The sequence below is a fragment of the Callithrix jacchus genome, chromosome 7 (genome assembly GCF_049354715.1).
Source record: "Callithrix jacchus isolate 240 chromosome 7, calJac240_pri, whole genome shotgun sequence".
NCBI classification, from domain to species: Eukaryota; Metazoa; Chordata; class Mammalia; order Primates; family Cebidae; genus Callithrix; species Callithrix jacchus.
In genome coordinates, this window is record NC_133508.1 from 57,159,146 (window position 1) to 57,181,258 (window position 22,113).

General features: G+C 50.6%; 1 protein-coding gene across 3 annotated transcripts in view; it reads left to right on the plus strand.

Moving 5' to 3' along the window:
* The window catches only part of VWA5B1 (von Willebrand factor A domain containing 5B1), a 67,052-nt gene that overhangs the window by 16,541 nt on the left and 28,398 nt on the right, over positions 1-22,113 (plus strand). For all 3 annotated transcript variants that reach the window (XM_035307999.3, XM_078330621.1, XM_035307997.3), the window contains exons 2-9: positions 2,600-2,764; positions 5,101-5,253; positions 6,584-6,854; positions 9,524-9,669; positions 10,555-10,686; positions 11,341-11,465; positions 15,732-15,908; positions 20,197-20,307. In XM_035307999.3, coding sequence (XP_035163890.2) covers positions 2,626-2,764; positions 5,101-5,253; positions 6,584-6,854; positions 9,524-9,669; positions 10,555-10,686; positions 11,341-11,465; positions 15,732-15,908; positions 20,197-20,307 — 1,254 coding nt within the window. In that variant the 5' untranslated portion in view covers positions 2,600-2,625. The remainder of the gene's footprint in view (positions 1-2,599; positions 2,765-5,100; positions 5,254-6,583; positions 6,855-9,523; positions 9,670-10,554; positions 10,687-11,340; positions 11,466-15,731; positions 15,909-20,196; positions 20,308-22,113) is intronic.

Below are 22,113 nucleotides of genomic sequence, written 5' to 3' on the forward strand. Positions count from 1 at the left end.
ATAGATTTTGGTTTTTTAATTGTGTGTATATATATTGGGTTTTAAAAAATAATTTCAACTTTCAGATTTAGGGGGTACATATACAGATTTGTTACATGAATATGCTGCATGATGGTGAGTGTTGGGGTGTGAATGATCCCGTCACCCAAGTGGTTAATTAACAGTACCCAACAGTTAGTTATTTAACCCTTTCCCCACTTCTTCCCTCCCCCACCAATAATTGCCATCTTTATGTCCATGAGTAGACAATGTTAAGGTCCCCCACTTGTCAGTGAGAACGTGCAGTATTTGGTTTTCTGTTCCTGCTTTATTCCCCTAGGCTAATGGCCTCCGTGCTGCTGCAAAGGACATGGTTTCGTTCTTTTTTATGGCTGCATGACATTCCTAAAGTGTCAGTGCTGAGGGAGTCTGCCGTCTGTTATCAGATGTCCCTGATCGAAGCCCTGCTCCCTGGGCCAGGGACAGTGTGGGTAGACAGGGTTGGATAAGACGCCCTCTGCAGAACTCCACCCCAAGGTGGCCTGGAGCTGAGTTCCAGGTTCGCTGCTTGTTTAGGTGCTGGCTCCCTAAGGCTGCATTCCCCAGTCAGCATTCTAGACAGGAGCGAACCAGGACACGAAGCGGATGGAAGGTGGAGAGGAGGACACGTGGCTCTGTCAGGAAATGAAGGCCGCCATCTTGTCCTCACCCTTGCCCCCTGCCCCGCCACCCCCTCAAAGTTGCCAGGCTTTGCTCCAGCCACCAGGACAGAGATCTTCTGAGAGAAGGCCACTTGGGGAGACAGCAGCTCCCTCCCTGCTCTTTATCTGCCTGCTGCTGTCAGTCAGTCTGACAGGAGATAAGCCTGGAGCTGTCTGGGCCTGAGCCCAGAGGGAGAACATAATTAAAAAGCCACTGCTGGCCTGGCAGGGTGCCGGGTGTCGGGGGGGGCACCTGAGGATCTCAGCTGGGGACATGGAGAGGACCCAGGGAAAAACAGTCCCTTCTTTGAGAAAGAGCAGAGTAATCAGCACTCATTGAACAACCTTGCAAATAAAGGGCAGCAGACTACTAGTCCAAGGAAGATTTGCCTGGCACCTACCCCCAGACAGGAAAACTCAGAGGGAATGTGACCTCACACTTCTATTCCACACCCCATTTGACTTTGCTTTCCATCCCCACCCCACTTCTCCAAGGCGTGTGATTACTTGGGCAGGGGGTCTCTGGAGGCCCGAGATCATTGAGACACTGTCCTGAGAAGTGCCACGGAGGACTTCATGCTGCAAAGATGAAAGCCATGCATTCGCTCATTCATTCCATCAGTGCAAAGGGGATTGTGAGGCCAAAGTCGAATCAATGCAAAGCCCGAGTCCATCTGGGCCATGCCAACCTAGGTAGTGCCTACACTCTTAACAGGAAGCAGAGTAACAGACATCGCTCAGAAACAGAACGCGGCACAGAAAACGGATAGAAATACTCTTGGGGAGAGAAATGCGGGTCTGTGCAGGGATGACAGAGGATACTGAGCACACTGGTCTGGCCTCCCTGTGGAGCAGACCTGAGTTGACCCTGAAGGATGAGTAGGAGGTTACTAGTCTAAAATGGGCATGGGGTGGGCCTTCCGGGAGGAGTAGCAAGCACAGGGATGGAAAGAGCAGGACTCGTGTGCGGAGTGAAACTGCTGAGACCCACAAGGTGTGCTGGGGACTGTGGTGATGCTGGGCTGGGGAGGCCAGCAGAAGCCCGACCCCATGAGGCTCCAGGCCACCTTAAGCTTTAGCTCTCTGTCCAAGGAGCAAGGGAACCTCCTGGTGGGTAGCCGAGAGTGGGGAGGGTAGCAGAGACCTGTCCGCTTTGTGTGTCCAGTGGGTGGAAAATGGATTCGAGAGGCAGATGAGGAGCTGCAGTCCAGGTAGAGGTGGTGGTGGCCTGGCACAGGGTGCTGGTGGCCACAAAGGGAAGACATGGATGGTTACAAGGGCTTTTCCAGAGACGAAGCACAGGTCTTCGCGATGGATTGGTTGTGGGGGGTGGTGAGAAGCAGGTGCAGGAATGACTCCCAGGTTTTGGCCTGTACACCTGGAAGAAGGTGGCTCCCCTTACTTTGGCGTCCATTGGGGGTGGCCCTCACCTGCCAGGTGTTCACTGCAGTGTGCAGCCTCAGTGCAGTCAGAGAAGGTGGGATGTGGTGAGCTATTCCAATGCCCTCATTCTGTAGAGGCAACATCTGAGGCTCAGGGATGACTGGACTCACGAAGGATCAGGTCAGAGCCTGAGCCCCTCAACCCGGCTTCCCGCGTAGTCTGTTGGGGAGAATTCCAGGCTGAACGTGAGGCTCCCTGGGCTCTAGCCTTGACTGTGCTCCACCCCTTTGAGTGAATCTCAGCAGGTCACATGCCGCCAGGCCTCAGTTTCTCTACTTGTGAAATGGAAAGGGAATAGCCACTTCTCCTCTTCTCAGGGAAGACTGGTGGTTATCAAGCAGTTGCTAACCGGGAAGTTCTTGGGGAAAATGAAAAGAATGATGCTCTGACTGCTCAGAGGTGTCTGAAATGGGAAACTAGGGTGTGGGGACCTTGGGGAGCCTCTCCCCACCTCCTGCCCTTCCTGTGTCTCACAGGTTCTGAAGGCGGAATAACCGGCGGGATGCCCGGCTTGCTGAATTGGATCACCGGGGCAGCCCTGCCCCTCACGGCGTCTGATGTCACCTCCTGCGTCAGTGGTTACGCCCTGGGCCTAACCGCCTCCCTCACCTATGGCAACCTGGAAGCCCAGCCCTTCCAGGGTAAGGACACCTGCTGAGGCCTCCCCAGAGCCACCCCTCCTCCACACTGAACCCTTGTCTTGACATTTACTTGCTGACTGACCTTGGGCAAGTCATGCCACCCCTCCGAGTCCATTTCCTCATCTGTAAAATGGAAAGACCATTTCTGCTCTGCAGCCTCAAAGCTAATAGCAAGGAGGGTCAGGATTTGAGCTGAGGAGGTTTGGGTTCGGCCCCAGCCAACTGTCCCCGCACTTTTCTTTTCCTTTGACATAAGGTCTCACTCTGTTGCCCAGGCTTGAACTCAGTGATATGATCACGGCTCATTGCAGCCTCCACCTCCTGGGCCCAAGAGATCTTCCCACCTCAGCCTCCCAAGTTTCTGGGACTACAGGCATGTACCACCACACCCTACTAATTTTTGCATAATGGGGTTTTGCCATGTCACCCAGTCTGGTCTCGAACTCCTGAGCTCAAGCAATCCACCCGTCTTGGCCTCCCAAAGTGCTGGGATTATAGGCATGAGCCATGGTGCCAGACTGTCCCCATACTTTTACAGTCCCAAGGCACACTGTCCACTGGTCAGTCCCACACTTTCTCCAGAGAGCCTCACAAGAGGAGAGTCATCAAGACTCAGTCGAAGCCAAGAGTCCCCCCACTCCTAGCCATGGCTCTTGCTCCTATGACCCTGGGGAGGCTGCCACCCTCTCCAAATCAGCACACTCCTCTCTGCTGTCCAGATGTGCCAGGCAGTGGCAGAGCAGATGAGGTAACACAGAAAGCAGGATGTTGTGGACTGAGAAACCATCTGCGAATACGAACCACAGTCAGGGATGTGGAGGGAGGCACACTGGACTGTCAGAGTCATGTGTAAATCAAACTCCTTCCACTTCAAGAGGGGGGTTGTGGGAAAGCTCGCTAGGCAGACACCGGCCAGGATCCCCTTCTCATCCGCAGTGATGGGGCCTGCTAACCACCAGACTTTATGTCTGTGGTCACCAACCTGAGGTCTGAAACCCCTGCAGGGCTGCCCCGGGGACCAACACTACCCAAAGGGAGCTGCAGGGAACATTTCTTCCCCTTAGAAATCTCTTGGGCAGGGTAGGTGGCCTTGTTCCTGTGTCCAAGGAAACAAGAGAGGGCGACTTAAAATAGGGCCCACCTGCAGACTCAGGGGACTAAATAACCAAATGACTTCGAATAGCCTTTTGGCTTTTCACATGTAGAAGGAACAAGTCCTCCATTTTATAGATGAGGAAACTGAGGCCCAGGGAAGTGGAGGTCAGGGTTTGTGGGGGCCTCACCCTGGACCCAGTATTGTGTTGTTCTGATGTTAAGAGGGTAGATAAAATGGGACCTTGACACTGTAGGTTACATACGATTCTAGCTGCCAGCATTATTCAGAAGCTGCTTAGAACTGCAGGATTTCTGGCCCCACCCCCAGAGCTACTGAATCTGAATCTACGTTTTAACAAAAACCCCCAGGTCATTCATGAGCTTCTAGTTTGAGAAGCACTAAGATATAAAAACGTGTGGCACAGCCAGGCACAGTGGCTCACGCCTGTAATCCCAGCACTTTGGGAGGCCGAGGTGGGTGGATCATGAGGTCAGCAATTCAAGACCAGCCTGGCCAAGATGGTAAAACCTCATCTCTACTAACAATAGAAAAATTAGCTGGGCACAGTGGCAGGCACCTGTAATACTCAGGAGGCTGAATTGCTTGCACCCGGGCAGCAGAGGTTGCATTGAGCCAAGATTGCACCACTGCACTCCAGCCTGGACGACAGAGTAAGACTCTGCCTCAAAAAACAAAGTGTGGCACATGGGCTTAATAAATGATGCCCATTTATTCAACTCTCACAATGACCCTGTGAGGAGGCTTCATTATCCCCATCTTACAGATTGTACTAGGAGGCCTAGAGAAGCTAGGTGTCTTATCCAAGATCACCTGGCTAGAAAATATGACGGGGCCTGGATTAGAACCGTAGTCTTCCTTCAAAGCCCCAGTCTTCCATGCCACAGCTGGAAGTTTGACCCCTGGACCAAACTGACCATACAGATGTGCTTTATGAGGCCCACACAAGTCCCATAAACACCCATGTTTTCACTCTCTTGGAAAATCAGAAGCTCTGACCACATCAGGCTCACACACCTGCAAAGTAAGAGCTAGCCCTGCCGCCATGCTTACCCACCAGGCTGGGAGGTCCCAGCCTGGCTCTCTGCCCAGGCCTCCCAGCATCTGCTAAGTGGCAGAGGGCACCACCCACCAGGCTGGCCAAGGGTTCAGGTTCCTTCCAGGCAAGGGGTGTACAGGGTGGGCCTGGGGCACCCCACGATGTTGGGCCCTGCTCTGGCAGGCCTCTTCGTGTACCCCCTGGATGAGGGCACCACGGTGATCGGCTTTGAGGCAGTCATTGCAGACCGCGTCGTGACGGTACAGATCAAGGACAAAGCCAAGCTGGAGAGCGGCCACTTCGATGCCTCCCATGTTCGATCCCCAACAGTCACAGGTAAGGAAGCCGGAAGGGCTGCAGTGGGACCTGGGTTTGGCCAGCCAGAGGCAGCTGGGGCTGGAGCCTCAAGCAGACTGCAAGGACAACAAGGGCATATGAGAGAGAAAGAGCCCCCTGAACTAGTCAGGCATCGCAGATGAAGTCCTGTGCCACCTGGGGCCAATGACTAACTTCTCTGAATCTCAGCTTCACTGTCTGTTAAGACAGAGGTAATTGACTTGCTGTTGTCACCTCAAAAGGGTGAGGATCAAAGGAAGGGAGGCAACAAAAAGATTTTAAAGACCTGTCCAGAGAACAAAATAACATCTTTTACTCTCAGAGGCTGTGGGGTGAGTCACACCAGGATTTGACCCCCTTTCCTGTTGCTCACAAATGGTGTGAGCTTAGAGAAAAAATATACCTCCTCTGTAAAGTGGAATAAATAATGGTCCCCACCTGATGCTCAGTCAGGACAACGCACGCAGAGTACTCGCAGCACAGTAAATACTCAAAGCATAGCTACCAAGCCCTGCTATTGAGGAAACTGAGGCTCAGAGCGCGAGAGCCACTGGCTAAGGCCAGTAAAAGGCAGCTGTTCGTGCCTTTTAAGCAGCAGGTCACACAGCATTAGTGGCAGAACCAGGGCTAGAACACAGACCAGCTGTCATATGATGTAAGAGATTCTTACTATTGGATCTGCGATCGAGGTGAAGTTTGTTCGCCTGGTTATTAAAATGTTTAATGAGCACTCACCAAGTGTAAGGTGCAAAGTTGTCCTCGAGTTGTGATGATTTATCGCTGTCTGAAAGACTAGCTAGGAACTGTCTAGGAGTAACCATGATAGGAGCAGGAGGTGGAAAGTGGCTGTGTCAAGAGAGGCTGTGATGATGTCAGAGGAAAAGGCCAGCCCAGATCAGGGACCAGGGAGGTGTTCATGGAGGGCTTGGGTTTGGTGGGCAGACGGGCTAAGTACAGATGAAGGAATGGGTGTTTTGGATAAAAGGAAAGAGCATGAGCAAAAGTATGGATCCCCGAGGTGGGGGATGCTTCGATTTGGTTCTTGGGGTGGGAAGTAAAGTTTGTAGGTTGGAAATGTGACCCTCTGTTGGGGTTTTATGAGTCCAAGTTTTCCACTCCAGCAAGATAAAGTGGAAAGTTCACAGGCCTAGAGTCAGACACATGGGGTTCAGATCCTGGTTCAATGAGTTACCCATTCACAAGTCACCCTCAAGCTGAGCCTTGGTTTTCCCATCAGCAAAATGGGGCCACTCACACCTACCACAACAGCAATCTTAGAAGGGATCAGAGATGATATATGTACAGTCCCTGATGCCAGCCTGGCACTTAGGGAACATTCTGCAAGAGAGGGTTCCCATCACCCCTCATTCCTGCACACCGGGAAAAGTGACTTTGGACGAGGATTTGGAGCGGATCCTGTTCGTGGTCAACCTGGGGACCATTGCCCCCATGGAGAACGTCACCATCTTCATCAGCACCTCCTCGGAGCTCCCGACGCTGCCCAACGGGGCTGTGAGGGTCCTTCTGCCTGCTGTCTGTGCCCCCACTGTGCCCCAGTTCTGCACCAAGAGCACTGGCACCACCGAGCAACAGGCACAGGGGTAAGGAAGCCCTGCCCAGACCAATCAGAGTCCCAGCTGGGCAGCAGAGAGTGTGTCAGGTGACATTAGTAGGGGGTGGCGGGGGGGGCAACAGGGAGGAGATGGGGAGGTTCTGCTGTACAGTGCTACCCTCTCAACCATTTGCTTCTCCCCGCTCACTTTTAGAGCACTTTAAAGTATCCCTGAAATGCTTCTGTAATGGTACTGGCCAAAAGTGATGAAATGTGCAGCTCGGAATCAACATTTACAAGCTGTCCAAATTTCATAACGTACTCAAGTGGTACTTTCTGAGCACCTACAATGTGCTAGACACTGGGCTGGTTGTTAGGGATAGAGAAGGAAAAGAAATCAACATGTTTCCTGACATTTTGGAACTTGAAGGAAGATCATTATCCAATGAATAACACATCTAATTGTGTGACTAATTGTTTATGTACAGATGCATAATTGACTGAAAAGTACAAGGAAGAGACGTTCATTGAGCCAAGAGTGTAAAACAGGGATCCAACCTGGGGGCCCAGGGACCAGGCCAGGCTTCTCCAAGGAGTGATGTTTCAGCTGGGAACTGAATGATGAGGAGGATGTAGGCACAGAGAGGAGTGTTCCTGTGGGTGACAGCAGCAGGGACAAAGGCCCTGGGGTAGCAAGGACAGGGCTCCAGAGAGGAACAGAAGCACAGGTGGCACGCAATGAGACTGCAGAGGCATCGGACACCCTTCGGCTCTTGCTAAGACTGGGTTTCTCCCAAAAGCAACAAGGAGCCATTAACAGGGTTTTCAACATGGTGAGGAGGGGAACATGACTAGCCCAGTACCTGGACAGTTTCTCTGTTCTTCCCTGGTGGTATAGGAGGGAAAAGGAGGTGGGTCACAGTCTAAGGTACTTATGGCTGAGATCATTTTCTATGAAAGTAAGTGCTATAGGGGACAGAAGGAGACAGAGTGGACAAATGCTATTTTAGCTCCAATGAACAAGGATTTGTAGCCTGACCTGAATAAAGAGGGTAAGCCATGGACATATTCGAGAGAGAATATTTTGTTCAAGGAGAGTCCCAAGTGCAAAGGCCCTGGGGCAGCAGCAGGTACCAAGTATCAAGGCAGCAGCAGAAAGGCTAGTGTGGCTATAGCAGAGTGAGAGAGGAAAGGAGAGAAGTCAGATGGGTAGTGAGGATGGGATCATGCAGCGCCTTGGAGGATGACACTTGGCACAACAGAGAAGCTGGTGGCATCAGCCAGTCTCAGACCAAAGAGCTCCAGCCTGTGTGTTGTCTTTGTAAGTGTTGCCAGTGAAAATGCACCTTGTGCATTTGAGAGGCAAGGCCTAGCCAGGACATTCGGTACCTCAGTGGATCAGGGGACAAAAGGCTCAGGAAGTCCTGGTGCCACTACGCTTCTTCCTGCCCATTCCAGCAGGCAGAGTTAAGAGTGACATTCTTGGGAAAATCCTGTGTCAAACCCCTGTGAACCTTGAAGAAGCTCAGATAGAGTGACACAGACAAAATTCAAAACACAGATGATCCCAAGTGTTGGTGAGGAGAGAGGATGATGCTCGTTCACTGCTAATGGAAGTAGGAACGGGACAGCCACCCTGGAAAGCAGTCTGGCAATCCTCGGCATGTCCTTTCACCCAGGGATCATGGAGAAATTCTTTCACAAGTCCAAAGGAAACATGGATAGGGATATTCATGGTCTCACGGAAACGTGGATAGTGATATTCATGGTGGCATTATTTGTGGATCCAGGGAGGCGCAGCCGGGAACAACAAATAGAATATAATAGAGGTCCCCAGGTGACATCAAGTTAGCAGCAAGGACTTGGGTTTGCAACCACTGGGGCAGAGTTTTAAAACATATCATTGTGCCAAAAAAAGTAAGAGCTTGAATGAGATTCATAATATAAGGCAATCTTGTCAGCTTAAAGCACAATCACAGCCAAATGCTGCCGCGTATTTTACAAGGATGTGTGCATATGGAAGACGTAGATTAAAGACCTCAGGGGGTGTGCCTGTGGAGGGGAGGGGAGCAGAGCAGAAGGGGATGGGGTGGAGATCACAAAGAAAGAGGGCCCCGAAATGTGAGCATTTGGCAGGTGACAGTCACTTGGCTAAGCAGTTGCTCCTGGAGTCCTCAAAGCAACTGCAAAGTATTGTCCCCATTTAAAGGATGGGAAAACAAACGCTTAGGGGAGAAATGACTTGCAAGGGTTTGCAGCTCAGAGACAGAGCAGAGATTCCAGACGCGGTGCAACGCAGTACAAACCGTTTCATCATGGAGCCAGACAGACGTAGGCTAGGAGGTTTGGGCCGGGACTCTGCCGAGTCTTAATTGTGGGAACTCAGGCCAGTCATCTCGCCTCACTGAGCTTCAGTTTCCCCACATGGAAAGTGGAGACCCTGACATCTTCCTCCCAGAGTTGTGGTGAGAATGAATGTGAGCTACCCCTCAGGAGCGCCGTGCCCGGTGCTTGGCCCAGCGAAGGTGCTCCTTGGAGGTGGCTGTGCCTTACGTCAGAATCCAGGCTCTCCCTGGGGTCAGGCTAAGTGGGAGAGTGCAGGTTGGGGCCCTTGGTGGGCTGGGCTGCCTGGGACTCATCGTCCTCTCCTTGTCTTTTCGTGCTGGGTCCCTGTCTCTGCCTGGCTGGTCTCCTTTCCTTCTGCCGGCCCTTTTCTAGCAAAGATAGGCACTGCTTTGGTGCCTGGGCCCCGGACTCCTGGAATAAGTTGTGCCTGGCGACTCTCCTAAACACCGATGTGTCCAACCCCATGGAGTATGAGTTCAGCTTCCAGCTGGAGATCCGTGGGCCATGTCTGCTTGCAGGTGAGAAGGAGCTGTCCAGATGGGGTAGGAGGGCTGCAGGCCAAAAGCCAAAAGCTGCCAGGGATGGGACAGGGATGGGCAGGGAAGCCAACTGGTCCAGATGGCAGACCAGCTGAAGCACACAAAGCCCTTGGACCCCATTTCCCATGGCCCCAGCAAGCAGTCCAAAAATGAGTCCCCTCCCAGGATGGATTTTAAGGCCACTGACTTCCACCCCAATGGCTTCCTTGGGAAATGTCCACGGGGAATGGTGGCCCTTGGTCCTCTCCTAGAGGCCACAGCTATAAAGCTGCTTCCTGGTTCTCACCTTGTCTGCATGTCAGAAGCACCCAGAGACATCCTGCTGCCTAGATCCCACACCCAGAGATTCTGGGGTGTGTTCCAGGCATGAAAACATTTAAAAGCTCCCCAGGAAGTTCTAATGTTTAAGTAGGTTGAGAACCACTGCTCTGAGGTTCTCCCCCAACCACTCTGAGCTTTCAAAGCACACTAGGATGTGGTTTCTTGTCAGTGCGTGCTTTCCTAGAGCAATGCTGCATTCCGTGCGAGGTGCATTTATGGAGCACCCATCAAAACAACACCCTCCAACAGAGCGCTGGGCACCATCTGCTTGGCAGCATGCTGGGGGCTGTGCGTGCCCTATAAGGACCGCCACTACACCCTGAGTTCAGAGCAGGAAGAGCCATCAGACACAATCTATCTAAGCCTGCATTTTACAGGTGGGAAAATTGAGGCAGCCTGGCCATGTTCACAGTGCAGGTCAAGAACCCCTAATGGGGCTGGCATGTCACTCTCCTCTGGCCTGGGTCTTGGTGTGCTCCAGCCAACTCCTGTATCTCCTGACCTCATGAGCCTATATCCCCCTTGCCTTTTTATGCCACTCAGGGGTGGAGAGTCCCACACATGAGATTCGGGCCGACGCTGCCCCATCTGCCCGCTCTGCCAAGAGCATCATCATCACCTTGGCCAACAAGCACACCTTCGACCGGCCTGTGGAGATCCTCATCCACCCAAGCGGTATGGTGCCCTGCAACGGTCCCCTGGGCTGCCTGTGGGAGGGAGGAAGAGGTGCTGATCCTGTGAGGACAGAACATGTGACCCGCTGCCCAGCAGCTAGCTATCCAGGGAGAGGGTCGGGTGGGTGTGGCCAAGGAGAGGAGGCCCACTATGTCCCTCCCAGGAAAGTTGGCTCTAGCTGGCAGAATCGAATGTCTCCTGCCCTGATTCAAGCTCCAGAGGCCCAGGGTCTCATCCCCCCATCAGGGCACTTCACCCCCAGCCCAGCTGAGCAGAGGATCTTTGAAACCCAAAGCTCAGTGAGACCCTGGAAATTCTGTACCCTCAAGGAGAAATTCTTGTCTGTTCAAGAATTCACAGAATGTCAGGACCTAAGCACATTAGAGAGTCGTTTTACCCCATCCCACTACCATTTCACAGATGGCTTCACTGAAGCCCAGAGAGGGGCAGTGGGTCACCCATGGCCACTAGGCTCCCGTGCCTCCCAGCTAAGGCGTCTTCTCAAGCCCCACACTATTTCAGGCAGCCAGGGTTTCCACCCGTTTCCAACTGGGAATCCCACCCCTGTGAGAATCTTGCGCCTAAACCAAAGCCCCCAGCATCCCTCTCCTATGACACCTGGCCAAGTGCTGAGAGTCAATCTCTTCTCTGCAGAGCCCCATATGCCCCATGTCCTGATAGAGAAAGGGGACATGACGGTGGGAGAATTTGACCAGCACTTGAAGGGAAGAACAGATTTCATTAAAGGGATGAAGAAGGACAGCAGAGCAGAGCGGAAGGTGAGGGCAACTGAGGTGGGGAGCGGATGGTGGCAGGGTTGGGGTGGCACTGAGGCCTGGTCTCCACTGAACCAGTGAGGTGAAGAGGTGACCTGCTCGAGGTCACCCAGAAAGCTGGAGGTGGACACCAGGCAAGAAGCATTTCCTGGCCAGGAGCGGTGGCTCCTGCCTATAATCCCAGCACTTTGGGAGGCCAAGGCAGCGGATCACGAGGTCAGGAGTTCAAGACCAGCCTGGCCAACATGGTGAAACCCTGTCTCTATTAAAAATATGAAAATTAACTGGGCATGGTGGCATGCACCTGTAATCCCAGCTACTCAGGAGGCTGAGGCAGGGGAATCGCTTGAACCTGGGAGGCAGAGGTTGTGGTGATCTGAGATCGTGCCACTGCCCTCCAGCCTGAGTGACAGAGCAAGACTCTGTCCCAAAAAAAAAAAAAAAAAAAAAAAAGTATTTCCTTCTGTGGAGCCTGGGGCACTGTAGGGCACTTTCAGATGCCCCGTCATCCTGGCTCTGTTCCCGCCTCTTGCAGGTCACCTTTCCCCAGGACCTCACAGGTGCCTAAGCCAGGCAGGTTCACATATGGTGGCAGAAATGGCCTTGGCCTCCTCTGGGCCTCTGCACTTCCAGGGGTGTCCGGGACCCTTCAGCTCCTTACCTTCCGGGCCTCCCTTTCCTACCAACTGAGTAGCCTCTTGCTCTTCCTCCTTCTGGGGTCCTTGTTTGCCATGACACAAAGGACAAAGAGAAGGAGAGCCTGAGAAAGATCCTTTCCTTCTTCTGTCCCCCGACCCATGAAGCTATAGGACAAGGAGGCCTGGCCAAGGGGCAGGATGGGAAAGGGAACGTTGGAGGCTGAGCACCAGCCACAGGTCACACCCAGTGCTCTGCCTCCCGCTCATGGTCCTGCACACTGAGCCAGGTCCTGACTGCCATGAGAGGTTTCAGAATGATGGCTCGCCTCTCTGCATTAGCCCCATTTTCAGATCAGAAAACTGAGATCTAGCACCCAAAGATCACCAGTGAGCTGGAGAAAGGGAAAGACGCTTACCTCGGAAGTTAGAACTGGTGACCAGGAGGCTAAGGGATGAGACTGGATTCTGCGGGGGCAGTTGAGCTGGGTTTCACACCACCAGCCCTGCTCTGCTCGCCTATTGGGCACAGGGCAGTGGCAAGGTGGGGAAGTGGGCAGAGACCCTGCTGGAAGCCCCTGCCCTCCCAGAGGTGCCCCTCAGCTGGATAAGTCAGGTGGGAGAAGAAGCTGGAGGCAGGTTCTCAGAGTAGAGGATGGCAATGCCAGAGGTCCCACTGAGGTCAGAACTGCCGCCCCGAGGGCCTCCCAAGCCTGGGGCTGGCTGCACTCCCTGCCAAGCCTTAAATCAACTGGCTTAGGGACTGTCGAAGCAAATGATTTTTCGTTTGCCACCTTGGGTTTGTTATGCAAATAGCCTGTATTCTCACAAACTCTGGAGAGGACAGCGATCAACCCGCAGCTGCTAAGAAGTGATGAGTTTATCATAATTGGATAATGGCAGCTTGAGGAGACATTAGAGAATCCTGAGCCCGGGCACCCACCCTGTCCCTCTGAGAGGCAGACAAGGTTTCTGGAGGCGGTTTCTCTTACTGGCAGGTGTGGCTGCTGCTGCCTTGGGCTCTGTTATTGAAAGAGCCAGGCTTGGCTGTGCCTTCTGGAGGAGGGGCTTCATGTAGGAGAGAGAGAGAGAGATCCCTTGGCAGGGACGAGAGTGGATTGGGGGTATCCACAGGGTGAATATCAATCAGGAAGACTGGGTGGGACAAGCTGTCAGAAACCCTGGCTTAGCAAGGAGAGGGCAAATCACACAGAAAGACACACCACGCCCAAGATGCAGAGACGCCAAGAGAAATAGAGGCTGAAAAAAAAAAACAAACAAAAAGATGTACACACAGGTCAGTGGCAGACAGAAAGACCCACACAGATTCATTCCCTCACTTATTCATTCAACAAATAAATCTTAGGGGACAACACTGAGAATGACACAGTCTTTATCTTCATGGAGCTCATATTCAGGAGAATTGCTAGAACCCAGGAGGCCGGGGTTGCAGTGAGCCGAGATCACACCACTGCCCTCCAGCCTGGGCGGCAGTGCAAGACTCCGTCTCTAAAATAATTAATTAATTAATTTTAAAAAAACCACCAAGGTGCTGCCCTTCCTTTCCTCTTTACCGATCCATCTCTGGACCAGACCCTGTGTTAAATTCCAGAGATGTAAAAGAGGCTAAGGGATGGAAAGACAGAGAGAAAAGAGCAAATCAATGAACCAGATCTGTTTGGAGGGGGATGGTGTGATCATGAGTGGTAGGTGCTGGGTGTTCTTCAGCTGGGCATCAGCAAAAGCCTGTCTGAGGATAGGACCTGGCAGATGGCGAAGAGCCCACCATGGGAGGAATGGGTGGAGAGGGCGCAAGGGGGGAAAAGCAGGAAGCAGAACAATGTGACCTGTTTGGAAACCAGGAAGAAGGCCAGTGTGGCTGAAATGTAGGAAGCAGAGTTGGTAAAGAGGAGGTGGCCAGGTAGGCAGGGGTCAGGCCACAGGGGGCTTCCTAAACCACGGTTCAGAGTGTTCAGGGAGGGCACTGCCTGAACAAGAGAATGACAAGAAGAGTCGCTCTGCAGAATGGACCCCAGGGAGATAAAAGTGAGACAAAGAACAGGAAGAGACTATTGCAAAAGTCCAGAGAGAGACGGTCCTCTCCTGAACTTGGGTGGTAGCAGTGGAGACAGAGAGACTTGGACGGGTTCAGGCTGAGTCTTAGCAGCAGGACTGGCAATGCTTTGCTGCAGGATGGAATGCACGGAGTGAGGAAAAGAGGGGAACAGAGGACAACTGTTAGGTGTTTGGTTTGAACAACTGGGTGGGTGGTGATGTCATCTATTGAGTTGGGAAGGGAACCCAAATAGACAGAAACTGAGAAACAGATACAGAGACACGTATACACAGAGACAGCCAGATAAGGGGACAGAGAGAGAAAGTCTGAGTGAAGAGTGAAAGCAGCATGAAAACAAAGGAAATGAAACTCTTTTTGGAGTGGAGGGGGAGAAGCAAGGGGGAGGGCCCTGGCCTCAGGGCCAGCTAGGAGGCCATATAAAAAGATAAACTGCCAGGCCAGGTGAGGTGGCTCATGCCTGTAATCCTAGCACTTTGGGAGACTGAGGCGGGTGGATTGCCTGAGACCAGGGCAATATGGTGAAACCCCATCTCTACTAAAATACAAAGAATTAGACAGGCATGGCGGCATGCACCTGTAGTCCCAGCTACTCAGGAGGCTGAGGCAGGAGGAATGCTAGAACCCAGGAGCCAGAGGTTGCAGTGAGCCGAGATCATGCCACTGCACTCCAGCCTGGGCGGCAGAATGAGACTCCATCTCTAAAATAAATAATTAATTAATTATCCGTCTCTGGACCAGGCCCTCTGTTACATTCCGGAGATGTAAAAGAGGCTAAGGGATGACCTGCCTTCAAGTATAATAGTAAACAATTTGGCGGGAGGCAGAGATCAGAGCAAACCTGTATTCAGTGTGGGAAGTGCATGGGCCTCCAGGACCAGCAGAGTAGTGGCAGCGACAATGACGGCTGCTGTTTAGAGACAAGTGCTCTCTGCCAAGCAGCCAGCTTCACAAGTGCCCTGAACCCATGTAGCAACTCAGTGAGGTGTGTCTTCTTGTCCTCATTTCACGGATGAGGAAACTAAGTAATTAAGTCCACCTGGAAATTGGGGAAGGCTTTCCAAGCAGGCAGAATCTGAAGACTGAGTAGGAATTTAACAACGGGAGAGAATCAGTAAATCAGGGAAACCCAGGTCACAGCCAAGAGGAACCAGGGAGCAGGTTACATACCGAGTGGAAACACGGGAGACCGTATTCAACCAAGGGGCTTCCCATGTCTGCGCTGACTTGGTTCATCCTCACAACCACCCTGAGAAGTGGACATTATTTTGCACATGGGTAAATAGACCCAGAGGAGGGACTCACCCCCATATCACGCAGTTGGATGGTGACAGAGCTGGGATTCAAATCTAGGTCTTTCTGCCTGCAAAGTCCATGCTTGCTGTTGTAACCTGTGAAGTTTTAGCAAGCAGAGGAGCTGAGCACGGTCAGCCCGGAAGTCTTCCATGCAGACCCTGAGCTGGATATGGATGTGTGGTGAGTGACGGGGACCAGCGTGAGCCCCCAGGAGCACCTCTTGGTCCCCTGATTGCCCAATCAGAGTGTTCCTTTCTCCTCCAGACAGAAATCATTCGGAGACGCCTCCACAAAGACATTCCCCACCACTCCGTCATCATGCTCAACTTCTGTCCTGACCTCCAGTCAGTCCAGCCGAGCCTGAGAAAGGCCCAGGGGGAGTTCATCTTCCTCATTGACAGGAGCAGCAGCATGAGCGGGATCAGCGTGCACCGCGTCAAGGTACCTGCTGAGAGGACCCCTCCCCAGGGCCCAGGGCTCCAGGGCAAATCAGCTGTGCACCCCTAGCCCATCTTCCTCAGCACTGTCTGTTCCAAGAAACAACTTTAAAAAATCAGTTTAAACAGAGACACCCAAACTCCATTTGCTTCCACAAAAAAAAAAACCAAAAACATGAAGCGGTGTGAGTGGAGGCAGAGCTGGCATCCATTTATAAGGGATGAAGTCATCCATAGCTGTCCTTTGCACTCCACAAACTTTAGCTAAAACACCCCAGAAGATACTGAGTGGAGCAGGGTACAGCGAAGAGAGGAAGGGAAGTAACATTTGCTAAGGGTCTGCTGTGTGTTGGATACGGTACTAGCCACTTAATGCACAGCTTGGTATCTAACCCAGACAATAATCCTATGAGTTTGATCCCATTTTTACCATTTTCCAATTAGGAAAACTGATCCTGAGAGTTTCAGTCACCTGCTCACGGTCACTTAGCCAGTGTGGTCTGAGATTAAACCCATGTCTACCTGACTGTTCCCACCACCTGACATCGAGCTTCAGTGGACATGGCCCCTGCCATCAAGGAATGTGTAGAATTCAGTGGAAAAGATTTCTGAATCTGTTTTTTAAATGCCTAATAGGTGCCAAGCCTTGCCCTTGGCCATCTGGAAAAACAGGAGAATGTAAACACCGTGCCTGTCCTCAAGGAGCTGACAGTCAAGTGAGGAGCACAGGCCTGCGAGCCAATCAGAATGCGTGGGAGCTTGGTCTCTCTGCTAAGGAGAGCTCCTCAGGAGTGTGGAAGAAACAGTGATAGAACCGTAGCCCTCACAGTCCAGATGACTTTCACCTGCCCCCCGCCCCACACCCAGGAGATTATTCATCTCGATCGTGGCGTTATCCAACACCCCCTTGTATTTTTGGTTGGGCGGATGTCTCTCTCTCTCTGGAGTTAGGAACGCATTTAGGGCAAGGGCCATCTATCATCTCACCTCTCTCTTTCCATGGGGCCTAGCTCTGTGTTTATGCATAAAAAAGCCTTCCATCTCTTTACTGACCCAGGTAAAGGATAACTGAGTTCAGGAGATCAGGGAAGGAGGGACAAGAGCAGAGTAGGGCTCTGTCATCACCTGAAATTTCATCTTTCCCAGACCAAGCTGTTGTTTCTAGGGCAACAAGCTCAGCAAGGAGAGGAAGGTTGGGTGAGATCTGGGAGGCCAGCTATGTCTGCAGGCTTGCTGCAATTGTCCTGAAGTATGACAGAGAAGTCATTCACGGGACCCAAGTTCCTGTTTGAGGCCACATGACACAGGGGGGCAGGGCTGATTGCACCTCCCTCCCCAGCCTGCCCACCATCAAAGGCAAACATTGGAATGAGAAGCTGTCCTCAGTGCTGGAGTGCTGAAGCCCACCTCAGGCCTCTGTGGCCATCTGTATCCCATTCCACAGCTACATCAGTTCATAAGATGTCTCAGTTACCCTAGAGCATCACAGAAGCATAAACCTAAAACATGGCATAGGGAACATTTAGTCCATTTTCCCTCCATTTTCCAGGTAAAGAAACTGAGTCCCCAAGAGGCTAAGTGCTTTTCCCAGCACCACAGGGCTAGTGAGGGAGCTCTTGCTTCACAGCTCATTTTCCTTACATTGCTTATGGAGAATGATGGATACTCTTCCACTAAAAAATTCTCTTCTCTGATGATGTCATTTCTGCTGCATGGCATCGTGCCAAGAGCGACACCTGGGTTCCAGGATCAATTCTGCCACTGATTGGCTCCGTGGCTGTGGACGAGTTGATTCTCAACTCTGGGCTTCATTTATCCGTTCTATAAAGTGAGAAGGAAGGATCAATTCAGGCAGAGTGAACATACGTCACATGTCCCTCCACTCCCCTCTCCTGAGCCCAGGTAGACATGAGTAATTGATCATGACTTTTTTTTCTGCTGAGGCTAGACTCAGTCTACATTCTTCTCATCTCAGTGTTCCAGGTGGTTACTACCAGTTAAATGGAATTGGTTCATAAATGGAAATCCACTTCCTGGGCTCAAGTCCTGTCCAATCTTTGCATTCCAGAATTCTCTGACAATAACTTTCTCTGGCTGTCCTTTTAGTCATCTTTCTTCTTGGAATCTCTCCTGCCCTTCTCCAGTTCAGCTCACTGAGCTCAAGGTCATTCCTTCACAAATGGCTTTGCACTGGTGCCATCCATCCTGCTAAACACGACCCTTTTAGAGAAAGGCACAGAAATTACTCAGGCTATACATCCCTTTCCCCACTGACAATGAGGGCACTGTGAAGCTTGCTTGGGTCATTAATTGTGACCCATGGGTTGACGTTTTAGGAAAATCTAGGCTCAGGGAGGAGGGGGAAAATAGAAATCCAAACAGCCTATGCCAAAGGGGAAAGTCCAGCCAATTTAATTTCCTGCAGCTGGTCTCATTCTTCAGCTACCACTTGCTGCCAAAAACGTGGCTTTAAAAATTCTAATAGGTGTGAGCAGAGACAATCTGTATGGATCAGCAGAATCTCCTCCTAGCAGGAAGATGCATTCATGACTAATGAAAAAATAAGCAGACATTGACTTCTTTTGTAGAGAAACCAAATGTATTGATGCAAGCAATGAAGAGAGAGAGAATGTTAATGTTAATGTTAATGATGTTAATGTTTAATGTTAATGTTTGGGGAGGGGGATGGGATTGGGTGTGAATATGTGGAGCCCGGAAATCTATGTGGTGTAAAAGTTGCCAGAATCCACTTGCAGCTGTCTCCTTCTAGATCCTGAAGTATGACAGCTTCCCTGAAGCCATGCTGAGATCCCTGGGGTACCATCGGTAAACAAGATGGAGGACATGGGGGCCAGGGGAACACAGACCTTCATTCCTCTGCCAAGGCAGAGCCAAATGAATAAAAATCTCAGAGCTGTGTTTTTAAAGCCTCAGTCATTAGTCTCAGGTTTTGTGACCCAGTGCAATTCCTTAGCTGTCTTGAGCCTCAGTTCCCTTATCTGTAAAATAGGGTTATTAATATTAATATAGATCCCATTGGGTTGATAATGATAACAATTTACTGAATATTTACTATGCACCAGGCTGAGGCTCGGAGGGGTGACGTGACTTAGAATGTTTAGCACGTAGTAGTAGCTTCGTATTTATCATTATTTCACTGTATTATAACCATCATCCCCATCATGATCATCATCATCAAGTTGGCGTCTACCATCACCTCCACCTCCCTTGTTGTGCTGTTTTCTTTTTCATCGAGGTCTCCTGGTGGTGCATAGTTACAAGGGTTATGTTTAGTCTTTATAGATTTTGGAGGGAAAGTGAGGTGGCTTTGAGTCCTGACTCCATTATTTACCCTTTGGATGCTAACGAACACCTCTCTGTGCCTCAATCTTCTCTTCTATAAAATGGGATAGTAGTGTACCTGCCTTGAGGGTTATGGTGAAGATCAGTGAGGTGATGCATGCAAAGAACGTCCTATGTATGTGACAAATATGAGCTAAAGAGACTGCCCCTGAGCATGCGTCCTTGGGTGGTGACTGTTAGGCTGAGTCTGATGCAGAAGGTCCCACAGAGGGCCAGAAGCCATTCCATCAACAGCGTGACCTGGACCAGGCCACTTTTCTCCCTTAGACATCAATTCTGCTTTAATAGCAGGGAGTGGCTCTCCCCACCTCTCGGGATCAGCAAGAAGTTAACTGGAACTGGCGATACAGTTATTATATTGTAGTCTTACATAGTATTATAATCTAGTTTTGCAGAACTATTGCTTATGAAATGTTTGTCCACTTCCTCCCACTGTTCACTCCCACCCTCAAAGCTGCTTTGTCTGAGAACCACTTTCCCTTTAGAGAGGATTTATGATCATCGCTCTAATGTGGTCCAGAGGGGAGTCCTGGAAGCTCACTTTCCCCAACACATCACTTATGTACTTGCGACAAAAGCAGCTACTTAGTGAGTTAAAACCCTGTAATTGCAATCGCAAAAGGAAAATTACTCAAACACATTGGCAAGCCATAATAGAAAGGTTTTAAGAAGTCAGATCTGCTACATGGATAAATTTGGTGATGATGATGACAGTGCTGGTGTTGGTGGTGGTGACGGCTTTGGTCCAGCCTCTGGTCAGTGTCAGCAAATTTCTTGATGTGGGGAAAAGGAGTTGCTGGGTGCAGACAGAGGAGGGTAGAGGCCCGTTTGGAGGCTGTTCCTGCACTAGGAAAGGGAATACTGGGGTGTGGTGGCTGAGTGGCAAGAGCTCCTTCTTGAATCTTGAAAACTCCTTTTGCTCCTGCCAGGATGCCATATTGGTGGCCCTGAAGAGCCTCATGCCAGCCTGTCTCTTCAATATCATTGGGTTTGGATCCACATTTAAGAGCCTTTTTCCTTCCAGCCAGACCTACAATGAGGTAAGGAGGGGGCAAGGTTGGGACCAGGAGGGTGGTGCATGGTGGGGAGAAGAGGAAAGGAAGGAAGGGGGAAAAAAAGTAGGTAAAATCCTAGGGCTGGCCTCAGAAGCTGCCTACCCACGGAGAACCCAGATCACACCGGGGGGAAGAGAACTAAAGAGAAGCTATCTCTGTTTGGACATTTTTCTGACATCTCAGCTTTCTAACATCCCCCGCTCTTTAGAATCAAACTATTTTGGGCAAAGAATGTGTGTGTGCAGAGTTGAGGTACAGAAAGTGGGTAGAGAGAGGACATAACCCAGCCCTGCCACTCACTGAAGCCTCTGTTTCACAAGGAGGATGGACTCATGCAAGGTTGAACTAAGGAAGTGGATGATAAGAAGTAGGGGAGTGAATAGGTGGGTGAGTGGGCATGGCAGTGGGCTAAGAATGGAACTCACAAGGCTCAAGATACAGTGTGAAACAAGAAGGCTGTGGCCCCAGCAGCATGTTCAAAATTGGAGCATCCTACCCAGATCTAAGAAGAGGAAGAGAGGGAGGGAGGAAGGAAGGAAAGGAGGGAGGAAGGAAAGACAAATGGGACACTTTTCAACTAAAAATAATGTTATGAGTTTTAAAAATACGAGAATAATATATGGTGCAGGCGCTTGTAGTCTCAGCTACTCGGGAGGCTGAGGTGCGAGGGTGGCTTGAGCCTAGGAGTTTTGAGTCCAGCCTGGGCAGCACAGTGAGACCTCACTTTTAAGAACAACAATGACAAAAGAATAATAGGTATTGATCCTTTCGCAATTTTTAAATGTAGATATGAAAAACAACATTTAAAAAAAATCTCCTGTGATTATGTCAGTCAGGAAAAAAGGAAGAAAAGACACTGCTAAGAGCTCAGTATAAATCCTTCCAGCCCTTGTTCTGTGCATTTACACACTTTCAATAAAGATACGATTAGGCCTTCCACACTGTTCTGTAACCCACTTTTCTAACGCAGCAGTCTATCATGCATGTATTTTCATGTCAGTAAGTATTAATCGGTAACGTAATTGTAATGGCTTCCTAGTACTTCACTGCACAGATTGATGGGGACTTATATAACAAAACTCCTGCAGTCGGGCATTAAAGTTCTTCCCATTTTATTTAGTCTTCTCTGTATCGTAGATTTTTGCATGCATCCTTAATTATTCCCTTAGGATTAATTCCTAGCCTCGCTGGCTCAAAAGCTATACATACATCTTAAGACTTTTGATACATGCTGTTGCTGGTTTGTTTTTGTTTTTGTTTTTTTTGTTTTTTTTTTTTTTTTGAGATGGAATCTCTATCACTCTGTTGCCCAGGCTGGAGTGCAGTGGTGCGATCTTGATCTCAGCTCACTGCAAGCTTTGCCTCCTGGGTTCAAGCGATTCTCCTGCCTCAGCCTCCCAGGTAGCTAGGATTACAGGCATGCCCACCACACCTAGCTAATATTCGTATTTTTAGTAGAAACAGGGTTTCACCATTTTGGCCTGGCTGGTCTCGAACTCCTGACCTCAAGTTATCCACCCACCTTGGCCTCCCAAACAAGCTGTTGCTTCTAAGTCCCGTCCAAGAGTGGATGTTGAAATAGCATCCCCCTGAACCAGGAGGAGGAAGTGAACGTGTCCAGTGGGAATCTACTCTTGCTGCAAATGACATCCATCCTTGGCCAGTTGGGACCCACATAGTTAGTCCAGGAGCAAGGAAATCTGAAGCCGGATTAGAGAACTGATTTTCTCAAAATGTCATAGGGGGCTGGGGCCAGAGTCAGTCTCTGGACTCAGATCTTAAGATTCCTAG